Raw genomic sequence first — 19,941 nt, 5'->3', positions numbered from 1 at the left:
TTAATCTCTCATTAATCTGTCTTCCCAGTGTTTGCCTGTGGGCTATCTTGGGGTTCTCTTGTTATCGGACACTGCTTGCCTCTGCTTTCTCCCGTACAGATGTCAGTACTGTGCAGGTCTTAATTGCTGTTGGTGGTTTGCCCCTACATTGTTACAATTTTAGTTTCCCAAGGACACCTTTACACTTGGTTTTATTGTAAATGTTGACAATGGATTTGGGGTTTTACTATCTACTTCTGTCTTAATTCTGGAATTCAGAAAGATTAAAAGCTCTGCTGCTGCTGCTGCCGCCACCGTCTTCCCAGTACCTCTCGTCCTGTGCCTTTTTTTTCTTCTTATTTTTCCTGACTGTATAAGAGAGAATGTGTGACATTTCCTGCTTGATCACTGAGTTTGATTACAAATTAAAATACACAATATTTTATACAAATAGTTTTGTAGAAGATTTATTTACAGATGCTGATTCACAGGTAAAATTGATTTATGAAAATAGTTTTCATGACAAATGCATCAGGCTTGGTAACTAAATATATGGATTGACCTTGTTTATAAATGAAATTAAATGTGAACGTAACTTACATATTTCTGTATTTGCTTCATCTGTATGTGCACATATAATCAGCAAATGAGTTGATGTTTCCTGTTCATAACTTAATGGTAATAGCTTGGTAACAGAGTTGGGAGTATTAAAAAGATGTAAAGAGGCCCTTAAAATTTTGTTGCTGGGAATTTTAGTAGTCTACTGAGGAAGGAAATAGACACTGGAAGACATTGTTTCTATTAGGTAACTTAGATCTCATACTGAACACTTCTTCAAATAATTTACTGTTGACACTTGAAAGACACACTCAGTGTAAGTATTTCCCCCTTTTTTCAATGAAATGAGATCATTATTATAATTCCACTATAAATGCTGATGATCATGTTTATAGAAATACAGAAGACTTGAAATGATATTAGCTACCAATTAATGAGTATGAAGAAGAAATTAGGATTTTGCTATTTTACATTTATTCTTATTTAACTCCAAATAATTCAGTGATGTTATGTACTATTATTTCCATTTCTCTGTGAAGACATTGAAGCTTAAGTAACATGCATAATAAGGTCATACATTTAGCAAGTGGCTCAATTAAAGTTCAAACCTGGTTCTGCCTGATTTCAAAGTCTATGCTACTCCATGGTATTAGGCTACATACAACATGACTTAGGGTTTCTTCCTCTGCTTTATTACTGTTCAGATGTCCTCCTCTTTTGGCAGAGTTGGAGAAAATTTTTGCAATCTATCCATCTGACAAAGGTCCAATATCCAGGATCTACAAGGAACCTAAACAAATTTACAAGAAAAAAAAAAAAAACATTAAAATGTGGGCAAAGGACTTGATCAGACACATCTCGAAAGAAGACATTTATGTAGTCAACAAACATGAAAAAAAGCTCAACATCACGGATCATTAGAAAAATGCAAAATGCCTTTTCTGTATGCCACCTTATATCCCCAATATTTATTATTTCTAAGTCATAGTATCTTACAGTGTGTATAAGTCTCATCCATTCTTTTGATTTTCTCTTCCCTGCTTGCAGTTGGGTACCTAGGAACAAAGTTGCAATCTTAGCCAGTTTTTTCTTTAGCCTTTGCTGATGTGTACAAAGCCCTTTTTTCTACCCTGGATTTTTTTACTTAAGCTGGAACAGCTAAGTTTTTACCTTTTTTAAATATGAAGTTTCAGAGTGTTCTGCCAAGGATCTTTTGCTGTTTTCCTACTGTTAAATATTTCAAAGCCTTTTTTAAACATAGAAAATATAATCAAACATAGCAAGCAGCTGATGAACAATATCTAGATAGTCTTCATTCTTGAAATGGAATAAATGGTATTTTTGTATTTTAGGCTAACAGACACATTGTACCTTAGATAAGGCCAAACTTCTCATAAAATCTCTCAATTACTTTTATTAATAATAACCCCAAATTAACTCTGGATTCCAAGATGTACTCATGATGGAATGATTTCTCTGTTATGTTATCCTGAGGATCTAGTACTCTGAGATAACACAAATGTATGCCACTGTAGGCTTATGAAACACTTACTTAAAATTATCTAATTCTTTTTCATGTGCAGATGGTATTGTACCCAAACACTACCTTTTTTGTTTGTTTGTTTTGTTTTTTGTTTTGTTTTGTTTTGTTTTGTTTGAGACGGGGTCTTACGCAGCCCAGACTGGAGTGCAGTGGCATGACTATAGCTCACTGCAGCCTTGACCTCCTGGGCTCCAATAATCCTCCCAAAGTGTTGGGACTGCAGGCATGACCCACCTCACCCAGCCTTAAATTATTTTTTTTCAAGGATGTTTAACCTGAGGTTTAGAGGCTCTTTGACACGTGAGCTGCTGAAATGTGTGCGAAAGTGTGCACGTGTATATTTCTCTTTTTTTCTGGGAAGTGGATCTATAGTGATTCTCAGATGAGTCTATGAGACAAACTTTTATTTTTTCCATTTATTTAGCAAATGTTTATTAAGCATACTATGCCTTGGCCACTCTACAGGGTGCTGATTGGACAAGTCTGTCTACCTCCCATTGTAGATGTTAGAAGCTATATTCTTTTCACATGCATAATATAACTCTTTGTGTATGTATACATGCCCAGGCATGTTCCTTCCTCAAAACATTAAATTCACCATTTTGGTCAACTCAAAGCAAGTACACCATGGGATATAGATCTGAAATAATGTCTAGATTTTTACTTACTGAATGAGGTGTCTTGAGTGTCTAAGACTATGTGATGAGATGGCAAGTAATTGCCTAAAGAAATGATGTAGTGATTTTATATCTCTTATATTTATTTACTTTTTGATCCAGAAATAAATTATGTAGATAACCACTAATTTGTTTTTTTTTTTTTTTTTTGGATGGAGGAGAAAGGATGGGTGTATATTCAGGAACCTATGTTACTTGTTTGCAACTAATACCCCTTCTCAGTAGTACAAAGATTTGATTTCTTTTTCTTTCTATTTCCTATAGACTTCATCTGCAGAGAGAAAGAGACGATTACCTATGTGGTTTGCCAAAGGAAGTCACACCAGCAAGAAATTAATGGACAAAACGAAAAGGGGAGGCCTTTTTAGTTAAGCTGGCAATTACCGGAACAATTATGTTTCTTGCTGTATTACAAGAGGAGAGTTATATTTTATTTCTGAAGAGTAAGGAATAGTATTTTGACTTAAAAATGATTCTGATTACAGAGTTCACTGTTTATTGAAGAACTAGCGTCTTAAATCAGCCTTCCGCAATTCACGTAAAGTTTCTGGGTCTTCTGGGAGGCTACGTGAGTACATTACCTAACAGAATATTAAATTAGACTTCCTGTAAGATTGCTTTAAGAAACTGTTACTGTCCTATTTTCTAATCTCTTTATTAAAACAGTGTATTTGGAAAATGTTATGTGCTGTGATTTGATATAGACAACAGATTAGTAGTTACATGGTAATTATGTGGTATAAAATACTCATATATTATCAAAATTCTGTTTTGTAAATGTAAGAAAGCATAGTTATTTTACAAATTGTCTTTACTATCTTTTGAAGAAGCTCTTAAACACATTGTTAAATGGTATTAGTTAACCAGGCCAGTGAAAATGAAACCACATTTTGGGTGCCATTAACTAGGGGGAAAAAATGTAAAAAATGTAAAATGGATACCAATTGCACTAGGCAACTGTACATTTTGTATTTTATATACAATTTCTATTATTTTTCAAATAATAAAACAATGATTTTCACGCTGAATATTATAGATATTTTTTAGCTTTCATTTACTTAATTACTTTAAGTACCTTTATTTTTCAAGGATGTCAGAATTTGATTCTAATCTCTCTTATGTAGCACACGTGACTTAATTTAAAACCTATACTGTGACACAGAGTTGGGCAAACTATGGTTATTTAACTTTAAGCAGTTCACTATACATTTCAAAGCCTTTGATTGGCTTTTTTGTAAATAAAAATGTCTTGTTAAGAAACAAATATATCTGTCATAGAAGAACTAGAAAATCCAGGGAAGTGAGAAAAATGAAAATAAAAATCATTCATAATTTTACTAGTAGCTAATCACAGTCAACCTCTTTTGTGTATCCCACCAGACTTTTTTATATTCACTTGTTTTTAGGTAAAATATAAAAGTCTCGTATATTCCCATTTTTCTGCATTCCATTACCAGAAGGTAGTAGCGCCTATTAAATATGTGATATGTAGTTCTCCAGCCATGGCTTCTGCATTTGCATGCTGTTGTGTGTGCATCTGCAGTACCCTGTGAATATCCTGTGTGATGGAGTAGCAAGTACGCACAGACACATCTGCTGCATGCCTAGGTAAGAGGCTGTCTCCAGGAGAAGCACTTGTTTATTTGAGTTGCCAATTGAATTTGCTGCTTTTTTTTCATGGAATGCCATTTTCACTGAAAAGAATGATGAAAAACGATGATTGGTTATTTAGATTTGGATGTTTGGCAGACATTTTCTCAAAATTGAACTAAGATGGCCTCTTCTCGGAAAACAACTGATGGTATTTGTTGTGCCAATGATAAAATTGGAGATTTCTAGCAAAATGTATTATTTTGGAAAAGTTGTATTCCTCCACTGGAAGCTTGACAGCTTTCCTTAACATAAAGACTTCTCTCTGTCTTTCTCTCTCTCTCCCCTCCTCACCCTGCCCCCTCTGTCTGTCTCTCTTTCTTTCTTATCCTCCCACCTCAGCCTCTGAGTAGCTGAAACTACAGGTGCATACCACCATGGCCTGCTAATTTTTTCTTTTTATGTTTTGTAGAGATGAGGTCTCTAGGTTGCCCAGGCTGGTCTTGAACTCCTGGCCTCAAGCAGTCCTCCTGCCTCAGTCTCCCATAATAGTGGGATTACAGGTGTGAGCCATCGTGCACAGTCTTACATAAAACCTTTTCTAATGAGATGGATAGTAATTAACAAATGTGAGTTTTTGATATTATGTAAATATTTTTTTCTGTGTTTAGAAGATCCTTATAACTCAGTGAATCAGCATGTTCTGGATGACTAATATGTGATGTTAAGAAATCATGACTGAGACCGTGCGCGGTCGTTCACGTCTGTAATCCTAGCACTTTGGGAGGCTGAGGCGGACGGATCATGAGGTCAGGAGATCGAGACCACCCTGGCCAACATGGTGAAACCCTGTCTCTACTAAAAATACAAAAATTAGCTGGGTGTATTGGTACACGCCTGAAATCCCAGCTACTTGGGAGGCTGAGGCAGGAGAATTGCTTGAACCCAGAAGGCGGAGATTGCAGTGAGCTGAGCTTGTGCCACTGCACTCCAGCCTGGCGACAGAGCAAGACTCCATCTCAAAACTAAAAAAAGAAATCATGACTGGGTAAAAGATCTGTTCAGAGGACAAGATGGACCAGTGGATTTGAATATAACAGAGTATGAAAAAGTTTTTGATACAGTTTCAGATTACACACGGCAACTAATCTTTAAGAAACTATCACTTGTCCAGGTTTTGGTAAAATTTTGGAGAAGAACGTCCACCGTTATCTGAACAAGCTATTAAAATACTCTTCTCTTTCCCAACTACGTGCCCGTGTAAAGTCAGATCTTTTTCATATACTTCAGCCAAAACAGCATATCAAAATGGATTGAATGCAGAAGCAGATCTGAGAATCCAGCCACTTCTGTTAAGCCAGACAAAAGTGGTAGTGATAGATACAACCCACATTAACAAAAGCTCTTTGGGGTCCTCAGTGATTTTTTTTGTGAGAGTATAGAGGGGTTCTCAGACCTAAAAGATTGAGAAATGCTGATGTAATGTTTTATTATAAAGGTATACCATGAATTATGTACCTTACTTCATATTGTTGGACATTAAAGTTGCTTTCAGTTTTTTTCTGTTTTCAACAGCACTGCTTTGACCTTTTTAAAAAAAAATGAGTCAGGATCTTGCTGTGTTGCCCAGGTTGGAGTGCAGTGGCTATTCACAGGCATGATCATAGCATGCTATAGCCTTGAATTCCTGGGCTCATGTGATACTTCTGCCTCAGCCTGCTGAGTAGGCGGGAGTATAGGCGTGCACCGCTATGCCCAGCTGCTTTGAACACTCTTGAAATGAAATATGGTATAGTCTCATGCCATATACATAGCCAGAGGGGAAGAGAGAGAATTTTGTTGTTGTTGTTGTTGTTGTTTATGTTATCTGTAGTGGACTTTATGCCTTCCCAGCATAAATTCTCTCTTTCCCCATTTCTTGTGGCTCTTGATTTTTGTTGGGGTTCATTCCAAGGAGAGTAATACCCACCTGGATATTGGATTGGCACCTGTGACCTCATCTAAGCTAGTCCCTAGTAACAGCGTTGGATCTGGCGTAGGTGTGTGGCCTGCTGAGCTGCTGGTTCATGCCTTTCCTGAAATGAGCCCTACCTCTGAATATTTCAGAAACATTTGAATGAGGAGTTGTTTTTCACTTCCAGTTGTATTCAGTTGCCACAGAAGCACAGTGATGTAACTGGTGGAAAGACCCGTCAACAGACACAGAAGATGTGAAGTGTTTTTAATCTCAAAGGATATGGAATCTCAGAGGTAGTTACACAGAGTAGAGGATGAAGCAGCTCCTGGATGGAGGCAGAGGCTTCCTGGATCTTTAAGTTCTGTATGGGTTGTTGTATTAGGTTGGTGCAAAAGTGAGGCAGGAGAATAGGGTCTGGACGCAGGGAAACCAAGGCCGATTCACACTGACTTCGTAGAACTAAATCCAAAGGAAAACCCCAATTTTCCACACCTAAATAACAAAAGGACCAGATGGCTACTCCTTTTGCAACCGCCCCTCCCCGCCACATTTCTGCGTGGCAGATGGAAAATTGAAAGTACCTCTGTTGCTTTCTGCGTAGGAATGTAACTTTGTGACCAATAAGACTGCAGGCCAAGTCTTGTCTGCCTAGAAATGTAACTTTCTAACTTCACTTTAGCCTCTGATTGGTTGTTTTCCACAACCAATCAGATGCTTGCATAGGGGGTAACCTTTGTGACTTCACTTCAGCCTCTGATTGGTTGTTTCACTTCAGCCTCCCATTGGTTCTTGAGTCCCGGAGCCTGTGGAGGGTACTTTATTTTCAGTAATGTCTGATTTTGTGGCTTCATTCTTTCCTTGCTTTGTGTATTTTGTCCAATTCTTCGTTCAAGACACCAAGAACCTGGACACCCTCCACTGGTAACAAAAGTAATTGGTGATTTTGCCATTAGAAGTAATGACACAGAACAAGTACATGAGAGCGATTTCTTATGGAAAATTAAATGGAGCATAAGTCGTGTACTCAGGGTAAGGGAACTGGGAACCGGCAGAGTAAGGTCTCCAACCCGCACCCGTGGGATCTCCGAGTCTTTGAAAGTCTGTCCCTACCCTGTGTGAAGAATGGGAGCGCGGCTGGATTCGTCACTGGGGACTGGGGCGGGGGGCGAACTTGTCATTTGAAGGTGTAGGGAGGTTGGACAAGTCACAGGGGTAGGGAGGGGGCCCACTGGAGCACCACCAGGACCCCAGCGCCCTAGATCCAAACCTGGTCATGCTTGCCACGTTCAGAGGCAAACCCCCCTCCCCTTGGGGAGTGGAGTCAGAAGAGGCCCCCTCTCCTTCCTTTCCCAGGTCCGGTGGGGGCGGGGCTTAAAAGTAAAGGTAAAAACAGCAATAACTTGCACCAACTTGTTACCTTCCAAGTTTCCCTCCCCTCGCTCCCTACCACCTGAGTGTGTTTGGAGGTTCTGTCTTTTTGCACCTGCCTCATCACCAGGTGCAAGTAGCTGGGCCAGAACCACCTCGGCACGTTACGGAATATTTATACAGGAACAGGTGAACTGAAGGCGAATTCCCCAGGTGTAGCCTGTGACCATAGAGTCAGACAAAGCCCTGACTGTTACCTGGAATTCAAAAAAGCTGTATCCCTACCAGACAGAATGAGAAAAGAATATAGGATTCTTCCTGTTCAAATAGGTTGCATGCAATTAAGAGCATGAAAGATCCAATGGAATGAACTCAAAGTAGTTTTTGAGCTTAATAGACTTTAAGTATCTTATGGAAAAGAATTGCAAAACCACAGAAAAACAGTGAAGAAGGTTAGTTACAGCCTTGATGGGGTAGCTGACTTCAGCAGGCTCAGCTATCTGAGAAGGTATTTACCAGATTTTGGTTGGGAACGTAATCTCGAAATCATTTGAGATAATGTACTTGTTTCCTTACTGGGTAAATGTGTTTAAACCTTGAAAAAATGTAGACATAAGTAGAATATAGAATAAATTAAGCCTTTGGTAGTAATGTGTTAGGTTTAAGAAATAATAAGTACATATTTGATATTTAAGCATTTGTAATGCTTGAGATAATTTATCTTACTCAGGTAACAGATTACTCTTGTGACTCCAATGTAAAACGTATCATTGAAAAATTAGTATCTGCTTGTGATTTTTAAGTAGAGACCCTACCATTTGAAAGGTATTTGCCCTTACTATTGGAGATATTTCATATGAATGTTTAACTTTGTTATTGCATAGAAGTATTTAAACAGATTTCACTTGCAAGAGAAAGGTATCTAATAGGTTACTCTTAATTAGTACTAAATTACTACAGTTACTATATTAATTCTATTAATATCGATTCATTAAACCCAGAACTTTGTGTCTCAGAAAATTAATTAAACTTTAGCCTCACAATCAGCTATATTTTCTAACTCAATGTTTAAAATTGACAAGTATGTATTATACTTATTTATGTCTTCATTCAGTAAACATTTGCATTTGTAGCATGCAAGACAACATGCTAGATGCATGAAAGATGGAATAAATAGAAGAAAACTCAACACGGATCTCATGCTTAAGAGGGACAGATTTACTCTGAAGATTCAATGAAAAAACATCCACAAAAAACCTTTTCTATAAGAAACAAAACATTTTAAAGAAAACATTTACTTCACATAATAAGATATGAGAAAAAATGGACTCTGAATGAAAAAAAGAGGAGATCCTGTGAAGGATTTGCACAATTTTTTTTTTTTTTAAGTTATAGACTGAAACATTCCTAATCATTAACATTTGTTATTTCAGGGGAGTGGAATTGGAAGGGTGGAAGGGATATTTAAATTTTTATAATCTCCATGTATTTTAAATCAAATCAATATATATTGCATTTATTCTTTTAGTTAAAATTTTAAGAACTTTATAAAAGAATAGAGACAGGGACTCCATTTGTTACCCTGGCTGGTCTCTAACTCCTGGGCTTAAGTGATCCTCCCACCTCAATCAGAAGGGCAGAAGGGCCAGCTGTTTAAGTTTCTGTAGTCTCTGTATTTGTTAAATATATATTGCATTTATTTTAAGTTTTAAAAACTTTTTAAAAAATAGAGATGGGGTCTCCCTATGTTGTCCAGACAGGTCATGAGCTCCTGGGATCGAGTGATCCTCCCGCCTTAACCTTCCAAAGAGCTGGGATTACAGGCATGAGCCACCATACCCAACCTATTGATTTGTTTACTTATTTTTAGAGGCAGGATCTCACTCTCACCAGACTGAAGTGCAGTGGTGTGATCATAGCTCACTGCAGCCTCAAACTCCTGGACTCAAGCAATCAAGTAGCCTCAGCCTCTGAGTACTGAGATGACAGGCATGTGCCATCACACCCAGCTAATTTTTTTGTAGAGATGGGGTCTTTCTGTGTTGCCCAGATGAGTCTCAAACTCTTGCCTCAGCCTCCCAAAGCACTGGGATTACAGGCATGAGCCACAACACATGGCCCTGCTTTTATAAAATATAAAGTAGGCAGGGCTTTCTGGAATGATGGGCAACCATTACATTTGCTTTCCCTCCGTTCTGAATGTCAACCTCCATACACCTCTCTTGAGCCATCAACTGGCAGGCAAGCAGGATCTTAGGGTGCTGGCTGGAGGGCTGGAAAGCCCCAGGGCAAGGATATGAATGTGAAGGATTTTAAGGAGATTCTTGGACCTCAAGGGAACTATTGGTCTAGGTTTCCTGGGGTATGTTAGATGTCTTGGCCCCCAAATAATTAAGGAAAAGCTGCAGAGGTGGACCGAATCCTTTCCAGTCCTGAGGCTGGGAGAGCTGTGTGACATCAGTGGGTGCTCATCCTGGTGCTGCCATGGACCTGACTACCTACTTCCGTTAAACTCCCCAGCAGGTGAGCCTTCATGAGAGGACGTCCTCTACCTTTTCCATGAGGCGAAGAATCTTTGGAGCCAGGGGATGTGCTCACTGGCTCACACCTGTCTCCATTCTCTAGACCATGCCCCAGAATGCCTGGCCCAAACACGCCTTGCCTTCAGGGGCTGCAGGGGCTTCTGGCCTTGTTTCCCCATCTGATAAGTTCGTTTCTGGTCTGAAAGACTGTGACAGTTACTATGAAACTGAACGAAGGGGGATGAAAGCAGAAATGAAAACTTAAGACAAAAGTAACTGTTTTAAAGAAAGGGACCCAGGGAAGAAGAGGGCTCACTGCTTCTAGTGAGCAAAGGCAGCCGCCCTGAGCTTCTACAGCCCTTTGTGTTTATTGGGTAGAAAGAGCCGGGAGGAAGAGGTAACGATTGGTCAGCTGCTGGATTGATCACAGGTTCACATTATCGTTAACAGGCTTCAGATGTGCCTGATCACAAGAAACACTTGCACCTGAGGCATGACTGCCCTCGGCATTCCTTCTGGGCGGCAGACACAGTTTGTCAGTTTGCTGACAACCTGCTTTCATGAGAACAGTTTGCTGTTTACTCATATAGCCTCCAGTGGTTTACTGAGTTGATCACGACCCTCACTCTTTCGGCCTCCAACAAAAGATGGTCAAAGAATGGCTGTTTGTGGAGGTTTATGGACAAGGCTTGATGTCCAGGCTGAGTGTCCGTAGGCACAGGAGCCTCTTGGTGGTGCAGAGTGAAGCCAGAGGAGGAGGAGTGGGTTGTGTCCATGGGCTGATTCTCCCTGCACCAACAGGACAGAATCCTAAGGAATACGAGCATTCAAATCTGCAATTCAAATCTGGTCTTCCAGGTTGTTATATATTTGTCTAGGTAGGAGGATAGAATGTATTTAAATGGAGTTAGCCTGACATGTTTAAATATTTCATATTTGGGCTTCTATTTGTTCCTTTGTCTTGGGTTCCAAAAATATATTAGAGGTGGCCCTGTCTGTTCTCTTGGACACAAGGACCTCAGTGAGCTTCCACTGTTCTCTGTGTTTCCTTCCTGGTTTCCTGTTATATACAATTTTACTTCCACTTTTTAAAGACTAAAATGCATGATTTTTTTTAACCAATATTGATACAGTGGACCAATATATCTTACCCTTATTTTTGCTCACTAGTTTTTTTGTTTGTTTGTTCGTTTGTTTTGCCTTCCTCGTCTTCTCACTAAGTTTGTCTGACTACAGCCACACACCATTCATTCAATACCAAGTCTTTTTTTTTTTTTTTTTTTTGGAGAGAGCTGACACCCAGGCTGACACCCAGGCTGGAGTGCAGTGGCATGATCAAGGTTCACTGCAGTCTCAAACTCTTGGACTCAAATGTTCTTCCTACCTCAGCCTTCTGAGTAGCTGGGACCACAGGTGCACATCACCATGCCTGGCTAATTAAAAACAAAATTTTTTTTTTAGAGACAGGGTTTCACTATGTTGCCTAGGCTGGTTTCAAACTCCTGGGCTCAAGTGATCCAATACCAACTCAACAGTTGGTGAGACCCAGTGGTCTAGACAAACAGCCACATAGCAATATGTTTTTCTCCATGATTCATATCTATGTTCGTTTGTTACAAAATAACAGGCATGTACATTTTCTTCAGAGAGGGAGATCCCTACTTATCCATTAATTACTCATTTGGAGTCCTTTCCAAACTATTAAACTTTGCAAAAGCAGACATGAGAAAAGAAACTTAAGTCAATGTTTTTATCACATGTTGGTGCCAGCCTCCCCTAGTGGTGCTAAATTTATGAAATTGCAACAAAACAAAAGCTCAACCCAACAACGAAAAGCTATTTGTTGAACACGATGACTAACAAGCTTATTAGAATTGCCTGTCAGAGCCATGTGTGGATTTTATAGGAGGAAAGATTTTCTTCCCTCCTAGACATTTTGCAAAATAAAAGTAAAATATTATCTTTATGTACGTGGTAGATAGAATTCCACAAGCTTCAAATTCAACAACTCAGAAATGTTGCTTTTACTTTCCATATCTCAGAAGTCACTTTTATTTAGTTTTTAGAGATAGGGTCTCACTGTGTTGCCCAAGCTAGAGTTGCAGTGATGCAATCATAGCTCACTGCAGCCTTGAACTCCTGGGCTCAAGCAGTCCTCTTATCTCAGCCTCCTGAGTAGCTGGGACTGCAGGCGCATACCACCACTCCTGGCTAATTTTTAAATTCTTTGTAGACATAGGATCTTGCTGTGTTGCCCAGGCTGGACTTGAACTCTTGGCCTCAAGTGATCCTCCCACCTAGGCCTCCCAAAGTGCTGGGATTGCAGGTGTAAGTCACCATACCTGCCCAGAAATCTCTATTTTAAACCCCAGTTCCTCCTGATAGTAAAAAAAAAAAAAAAAAAAAAAAATGTCATCTTGGTTTATTTTGGCTAGGCTGGATCACTTCAAGGTTCCCCCTCCTCCTCCTCTTCCTGTGAGTAAAACCTGAAGCTCTGACAGAGGCCTGCAGGCCCTGCTGGGATCTGTCCTCAGTCCCTCTCGGACTCATCTCCTACCATCTTGGTCTCACGCCATCTCCCTGTCCTTCCCTCTGCTCCAGCCATACCAGACCCTGTACTGTTCCTAGAAGACACCAGACATGCTACGTCTTAGGGGAGAATGTGATTTCGCCAAGTAGTGCCCCCCAAGTGACATGCATTTGCCCTGACTTGTCTTTTCACCTGCTGTGCTGTTCCCCCAGATAACCACAGGCAAACTACGCCAACTCCTTCCAGTCTATTCAAATGAACTATACGATGAGTAGTAACTTACTTAAAATCTTCTTGCCCTATTCCATTCTCTTACCTGTTCCAATACTTATTTATGATACTGATATATGATCTCCCTCTACTAAACTGTAAGCTCCTTGATAGCAGGGAGTTTTGTCTGTTTTTTTCACTGCTGTGTCTTTAGCACCTGGAAGAAAGCCTGGCACACAGCAGGAACTCAGTCAGTATCTGTTGAATAAGTAAACACATGAATGAATCAATGAATGGGGAGGCCTAAGTGCTGTGGGATTCTGGTCAAAGCTTTGGCAACTAGGGACGCACAGGGACCCTCATCATCTCTGCCTCCTATGCAAGTATCCACTGAGATCCGCAATCCCATCTGGTCCTTGGACCAGTTACCCTTCATGTTGGCCTCTGTTAAGATGTCCAGGTTGTATCTGGTCTCCAATCCTATGGACCACATGGCATCCCTTTATTACTACCCTGGACCTTAGCAGTCAGTCACACTTTCAGTAAAGTCCACAGCTCTGCCATCTCCTAGCTAGGTGACTTTGGACAGGTGACTTAGACACTCTGAGCCTCGTTTGTAACACTCAGAGACGTTGCTGGGATTAGACACAATGCCTGTAGACCATTTACCAGTGGCTGTCACACATGGTTGGTATTCCCTCAGCTGTCGCTAGGGAAATAGCAGACAGAAACGGCACAGCGTCAGTGGCTGGGTGTCCAGAGAGAAGCAGCCCCTCTCTCTAGATAACACTTGGCAGGCAACTACTTGGCAAAATCACAGCAGTCCAGTGTGTGGCCCTTTACTGACCTTGGTTAAAAATCTGTGGTGTCAGCACCCCCAGTGGATCCTTCTTACAGGTGCAGATTCAGACTCATTATCCAAGTTGACAGAGACGGAAGTAAATATTCAACAAATATTTATTGAGCACTTACTATGTGCCAGGCACTGTTGTAGGTGCTGGAATACAGCAACAAACAAAAAAAGTGAAACATTCTTCTTTAGATGGTGATAAAACGATAGAGGACACAGCAGGGAAGGGGTTTGGACTATTTCAATTTGGGACAGGAAACGCCTTGCTGAGAAGGCGAGGGTTGAGCTGTGGAATTAGCCTGAGTTTGACCACATGTAACTGCAGCTTTGAGCAAGTCGATCCACTCTAAGTCTCTTTTATTAACACCATTGTGTGGAAGAGGAAATAGAGGCTTAGCTAAAGTCATTGGAGAATTGAATGTGATGCAGCATTTAGCACAGCATAGGAATAATAAAAGCCAGCTGTTCTCATCCTTTGCCCATAGAAAAGCTATCAGGAAAGCCACGTTACAGTCTGAAGGCTGCCTACTGATTTGGTTAAAGAAAGGGGAGTTAGATAATTTTCATGTTCAAGGGCACGGGGTTAGATTTCTTGAGGTGCCAGAGTAATGCTTGCTTTTCATGAACAACGGATAAAAGGTATGGCATTGCAGGATCTTTAAAGAACATAACTGGAATAATCAAATAACCGGAAGTGCATGAAATATTCTGGTTCATGAATTAGTTATCTGGTAACTAAGTCACAGAATACAAATCACTTTAAATTTCCTCCAAAGCTTACTGAGTAAGGGGAGGGACGTTTAAGATGCAGAGGAAGCGCTGAACTTGCAAGGGGAACAAGGAGGAAGGCGGCTGCTGGAACTCTGTAACCCTTACAGAAAATGTGGATGGGATTTGGCAAGCCCCCAGACCCTCTTTGTTTTGGGTCCTAATAGGGACAGTTTATTATTTTTAGTGACTCACGTGAATTGTACACTGTGTTAAACATCCACCAAAAGCCTTTCGGCTTTTTCCCTAATTAGACTCATTCTCACATGGGGAGGAAGTGAACATTTTACGTCTTTGGTTCAAGGGCACCATCTGCTGGTCAGATTTGGAAATTTCGGGTTTTACGGCACTGGAAAATCAAAGAGCATTTTGATTTGGTTGTGTTTGGTTTTGGTCCATCCACTTATCAATACAGGTTTTTTGGGGGACAAAATAATGTGAAAATCAGGGGAATCAGGTGAGGGCATTGGATGTCTCTTTCTGTCATGGAAGATGGGGAGCTCAGTCGATTTTAAGCTTCTAACATCAGCTGGTCTGGAGAAGAGCAAACCTGACAACCGGCACGAAGAAAGTAGTTCTGCCTGTGTAGTGTGCGGGGCATTCCGGTTACATAGATGGGCTTTCTGGTTCCGACAAATATGCAAATTCCCCAAATCTCCAAATTTGGTAGCTCTGGGGCTTAGGGCAGCTTCTGGAAAGAGAACTCAGACCTAGCCTGTTGGAGCAGGAAGGGCTTCTGAGAAGATGATATCTGGACCATCTAAGGAGTGTCAATAAGAAGCAGCCATGCCTGTAATCCCAGCACTTTGAGAGGCTGAGGTGGGCGGGTCGCTTGATAAAATCAGGAGTTTGAGACCAGCTGGGGCAACATGATTAAACACCGTCTCTACAAAAAATACAAAAATCAGCTGGGTATGGTGGTGCATGCCTGTAGTCCCAGCTACTCTGTAGGCTGAGTTGGGAGGATCAGTTGAGCCTGAGAGGTTGAGGCTGCAGTGAGTCGTGATGGCATCACTGCACTCCAGCCTGAGCAACAGAGTGAGACCCTACCTTTAAAAAAAAGAAAGAAGGAAAAAAGAAGAGATCAGGAGTTTGAGACCAGCGTGGCCAACATGATGAAACCCCATCTCTACTAAAATTTTTTTTAAAAAAAATTAGCTGAGCGTGGTGGCATGCGCCTGTAATCCCAGCTACTCAGGAGGCTGAGGCCAGAGAACTGCTTGAACCCGGGAGGCGGAGGTTGCAGTGAGCTGAGATCACACCACTGCACTCCAGCCTGGATGACAGAGTGACTCCACTCAAAGAAAAAAAAAAAAAAAGAAAACAGAAAAAGAAAAGAAATAGCCAGGTAGAGAACAGGGGAAAGGCCAGAAGAGCAGGGGCGTAAAAGGCATGGAATGGCATGCGGGGGAGTATCAAGGTTGTTTTTTCTTTTTTTTTTTCTTAAACAGAGTCTCGCTCTGTCGCCCAGGCTGGAGTGCAGTGGCATGATCCTGGCTCACTGCAACCTTCACCTCCCAGGTTCAAGAGATTCTCCTGCCTCAGTCTCCCGAGTAGTAGTCTCCCGAGTAGTAACCTGGGACTACAGGTGTGCGCCACCACACCCGGCTAATTTTTGTATTTTTAGTAGAGACGGGGTTTCATCATGTTGGCCAGGCTGGTCTCGAACTCCCAACCTCAAGTGATCTGCCTATCTCAGCCTCCCAAAGTGCTGGGATTACAGGCATGAGCCACCGTGCCCAGCTAGTAACAAGGTACTGATTGAACCAGAGTGTGGTGTGCAGGGTGGGGTGTGTCAAGATCAGGAATCAGCAAGCAGCACAGGGGGTGTCCTGGGCGGGGATCTGGGGCTCAGGCCTTCCTGCTACCCTGCTACCCGCCTGCACATTTGTTCGTTTTCTTTCCACTCATTTTTCTCCCTTGCCCAGACTTCAGGTCTACCAGATACACTTCTTGATTTCTTTGGCCTTCAAAATTCAGTTCAATAAGGAAAATGTTAGCATTATTTTCATATAGGTCCTTGACATTTCTTGCTAAGGTTATCGTTAGATTTTTTTTTTTTTAATGGTGTAATCGTTCAGGCCTTCACTCAAATGTCATCTCTCTAGAGAAATCTTCCTTGACTACCATAACAAAAACGGTTCCAGTGCCACTACCGTCTATCCCAGCCCGTCCTCTCGTGTCCTGTGGTCCTGAGGTTCTGTGATAATGTTCTATAATTCTGTGCTGTCTGATATGGTAGCCACGAGCCACATGTATTCGTATAGTCACTATTGAGCACTATATAATGTGGCTAGTGCAATTGACACACTACAATTTTAGTTGAATGCAACTTAAATTAATTTACTTTGAAATAGCAACGTGTTTGGCTCACGCCTGTAATCCCAGCACTTTGGGAGGCCGATGCGGGTGGATCACCTGAGGTCAAGGGTTCAGGACCAGCCTGACCAACATGGTGAAACCCCATCTCTACTAAAAATACAAAAATTAGCCGGGCATGGTGGCATGCGCCTGTAATCCCAGCTACTCGGAAGGCTGAGGCAGGAGAATCACTTGAACCTGGGGGGTGGAGGTTGCCGTGAGCTGAGATTGCGCCACTTCACTCCAGCCTGGGCAAAAGAGTGATACTCTGTCAAAAAAAAAAAAAAAAAAAAAAAAAAAAAAGAAAGAAAGAAGGAAGGAAGGAAGGAAAGAAAGGAAAGAAAGAGCCACAGGTGGCTGGTGGCTATTGTATTGGACAGCATAGCTCTGTTTCTCCCACTAGAATGTAATTTGATGAGGGTGGGGATTTGGACTTATTCACAGTCGAATACCTAGAATGGAATAGGTATTTTGAATGTTTGTGTCCCTCCCAAAATTTATGTTGAAACTTAATCCCCTATACAACAGTTGAAGAACCTTTTAGAAGGTAATTAGGCCATGAGGGCAGAGTCCTCATGGATGGGATTAGGGTCTTGTAACAGGACTTGAGTCCTCTTATAAGGAATGGCGAGTTCACCTTTCCTTCCCTTCTGCCATGTGAGGACACAGCATGTGTCCCCTCTGAAGGACACAGCAACAGGGCTCCATTTTGGAAGCAGAGAGCAGCCCTCACCAGACACTGAACCTACTGGTGCCTTGATCTTGGACCTCCAGCCTCCAGAACTATGAGAAATAAACTGTTGTTTATAAATTGCGCAGTCTGTGGCAGCACAAACAGACTGAGACAAATTGGTTCTGGCACATAGTAGTAACTCAGTGATTTTTTCGTAGAGTGAGCAAATGTATGAATGAATGAATGAATACAATGCCATGCACAGTTTTCATGGGTCGTGAGTACAAATGAGAAAATACGATCCTGCTGCCATTGCAATGGTGTGAAAGCCCAGCACTTACTGGCAGGAACTCTGTCATTTTTTGCAGTTCTCCTTCCCAAGTGTTTCCAGACTCCCGAGGAGTGCACATGTATGTTTAGGAATCAGTTCTCATCTGCTAGACCATGGGAAGGGAGTTGATAGCTGTTTAGTTGCTTCAAGTGCAGTCCTAGCTGACCCTGGAGGATCCAGGAACCTATGGGTGCCATCGCGGCCACCTTTGCACTATCCTGTGGGAAACTCTCTCCCATCCTTGGTGATGTCCTCCTGCAGTAACCTCAGTGAGAGAACTCCACTGATTCCCTAAACCAGCGGTCCCAACCTTCTTGGCACCAGGGACTGGTTTTGTGGGAGACAATTTTTCCACGGATCATGGGTGGGGAGGGGGGGATCGTTTTGGAAAAATTCAAGTGCATTATAATACGTTTATTGTGTACCTTATTATTATTATTATTACACTGTAGTATAGAGTAATTATATAACATACCATAATGTCTAATCAGTGGGAGCTCTGAGCTTGTTTTCCTGCAACTAGATGATCCCATTTGAGGGTGATGGGAGACAGTGACAGATCATCAGGCATTAGATTCTCATAAGGAGCACGCAACCTAGATCCCTTGCATACGCAGTTCACAATAGGGTTCGTGCTCCTATAAGAATCTAAGGCTGCTGCTGATCTGACAGGAGGCGGAGCTCAAGCGGTAATGTGATGGATGGGGAGCTGCCGTAAATACAGTTGAAGCCGCTCACCTCTTGCTGTGCGGCTGGTTCCTAACAGGCCATGGACTGGTACTGGTCCATGGCCCGGAGGCTGGGGATGCCTGCCCTAGACGGTAGACTTCTCAAGGGAAGGGGAAAGAATGGGCCAAGGAACTGTCAGTCAAGAGGGCCCCCACTCAACGGAAACAGACCAGCCACTGGTATTACAGTGCAAGTTGAGGAAGCTGGTCTCAGAGCTGTTAGAGGAGACACCTGATAAGCAGATCACACCCGGGAAGACTCAGCCTCAAGATGGAGAGGAGGGAATGCGATGCTCCTAGTGGCAGCCGTAGGATCTCCTCCCGCACTGGAGGAGAGCTGCCTCCTAAGAACAGGAAAGTGAATCAGAGTGAGGTTGTCATTATAGCAAGATAAAGAAAGATGAGTGGCGGTTTGGGAATCTGGACAGAATTAGCATCTCCTTGCTTTAGGGTAGTGGCTTCTTTTCACTCTTGAACAAAACGCTGTCCTGAATAACTGCAGGACCAGGATAACAGGACTTATTGTTCAAACTCACCCTGTTGCAGCATTTTCCAGTTATCGGCATTTGTGTGTGTGTGTGTGTGTGTACCTGCATGTGCACAGATGTATACACACACAGACAAACACACTCCAGGCTTTGGGGAAATCATATTCGTAGATGCTTGTCTCTACCTTTTTTATGTTAAAGAGAATCCTGACTCTCACGTCGCGGACTTCATTCATTGTGTTGCTCACGCTCAGGAAGAAACCCAGAATGCAATAAGGATAATTTGTTGATTTGCAGGGAAAGAGAAAATTCATTGTTTTGGGGGGAAAGAGAAAATGTATTGATTTGTGGGGGAACAGACAGTAAGTGAATGTTTCCTGTTCTAGGACTGGCTTCGCCTTGTCAATAATTGATTTTGTTTTTGAGAGTACATTTCAAAGCCTTGAAAGCAGTATGCAATTAAGGATGATATTTTTGCCTGAAATGACTACTTTGCATCATATAGAAGGAAACAGTGTCTTTTCAAGGCAACAGAGGCAAGTCTAGGACCCAGAGCTTTAGAAGGCTCTGGGCTTCGGGCATGTGTCTGATGTGTTGAGAGTTGCAGGGAATGGGAGGGGTGTCCACTGTGGGCCAGTTTCTACCAGCCACTGAGAAGCTGGAATTTGTTCAATTCATTTATTAGAAGAACAGGAATTGGAATCAAAGTCTGTCTGTCAGTCCCTATGTGAGGGGTGTAATTGAAGTGACTTCTCTGCTCTCAACTGGAAATCTTCCTTTGACCTGTAGTGAGAAAATTCTATGGCTC

General features: G+C 41.7%; 1 protein-coding gene across 12 annotated transcripts in view; it reads left to right on the top strand.

The window, feature by feature from the left end:
* Positions 1 to 3,785, top strand: part of WRN (WRN RecQ like helicase) — a 139,077-nt gene extending 135,292 nt beyond the window's left edge. For 11 of the 12 annotated variants that reach the window (XM_050802422.1, XM_050802423.1, XM_050802412.1 and 8 more), the window contains one exon: positions 3,022 to 3,785. In XM_050802422.1, the coding sequence (XP_050658379.1) occupies positions 3,022 to 3,129 (108 nt within the window). In that variant the 3' untranslated portion in view covers positions 3,130 to 3,785. The remainder of the gene's footprint in view (positions 1 to 3,021) is intronic. The other variant, XM_050802421.1, reaches the window with a different exon arrangement.
* Positions 3,786 to 19,941: the final 16,156 nt, after the last annotated feature.

The sequence above is a fragment of the Macaca thibetana genome, chromosome 8 (genome assembly GCF_024542745.1).
Source record: "Macaca thibetana thibetana isolate TM-01 chromosome 8, ASM2454274v1, whole genome shotgun sequence".
Lineage (NCBI taxonomy): Eukaryota > Metazoa > Chordata > Mammalia > Primates > Cercopithecidae > Macaca > Macaca thibetana.
Note: the sequence above shows the minus strand (reverse complement) of the source record. Positions and strands in the feature narration are given on the sequence as shown.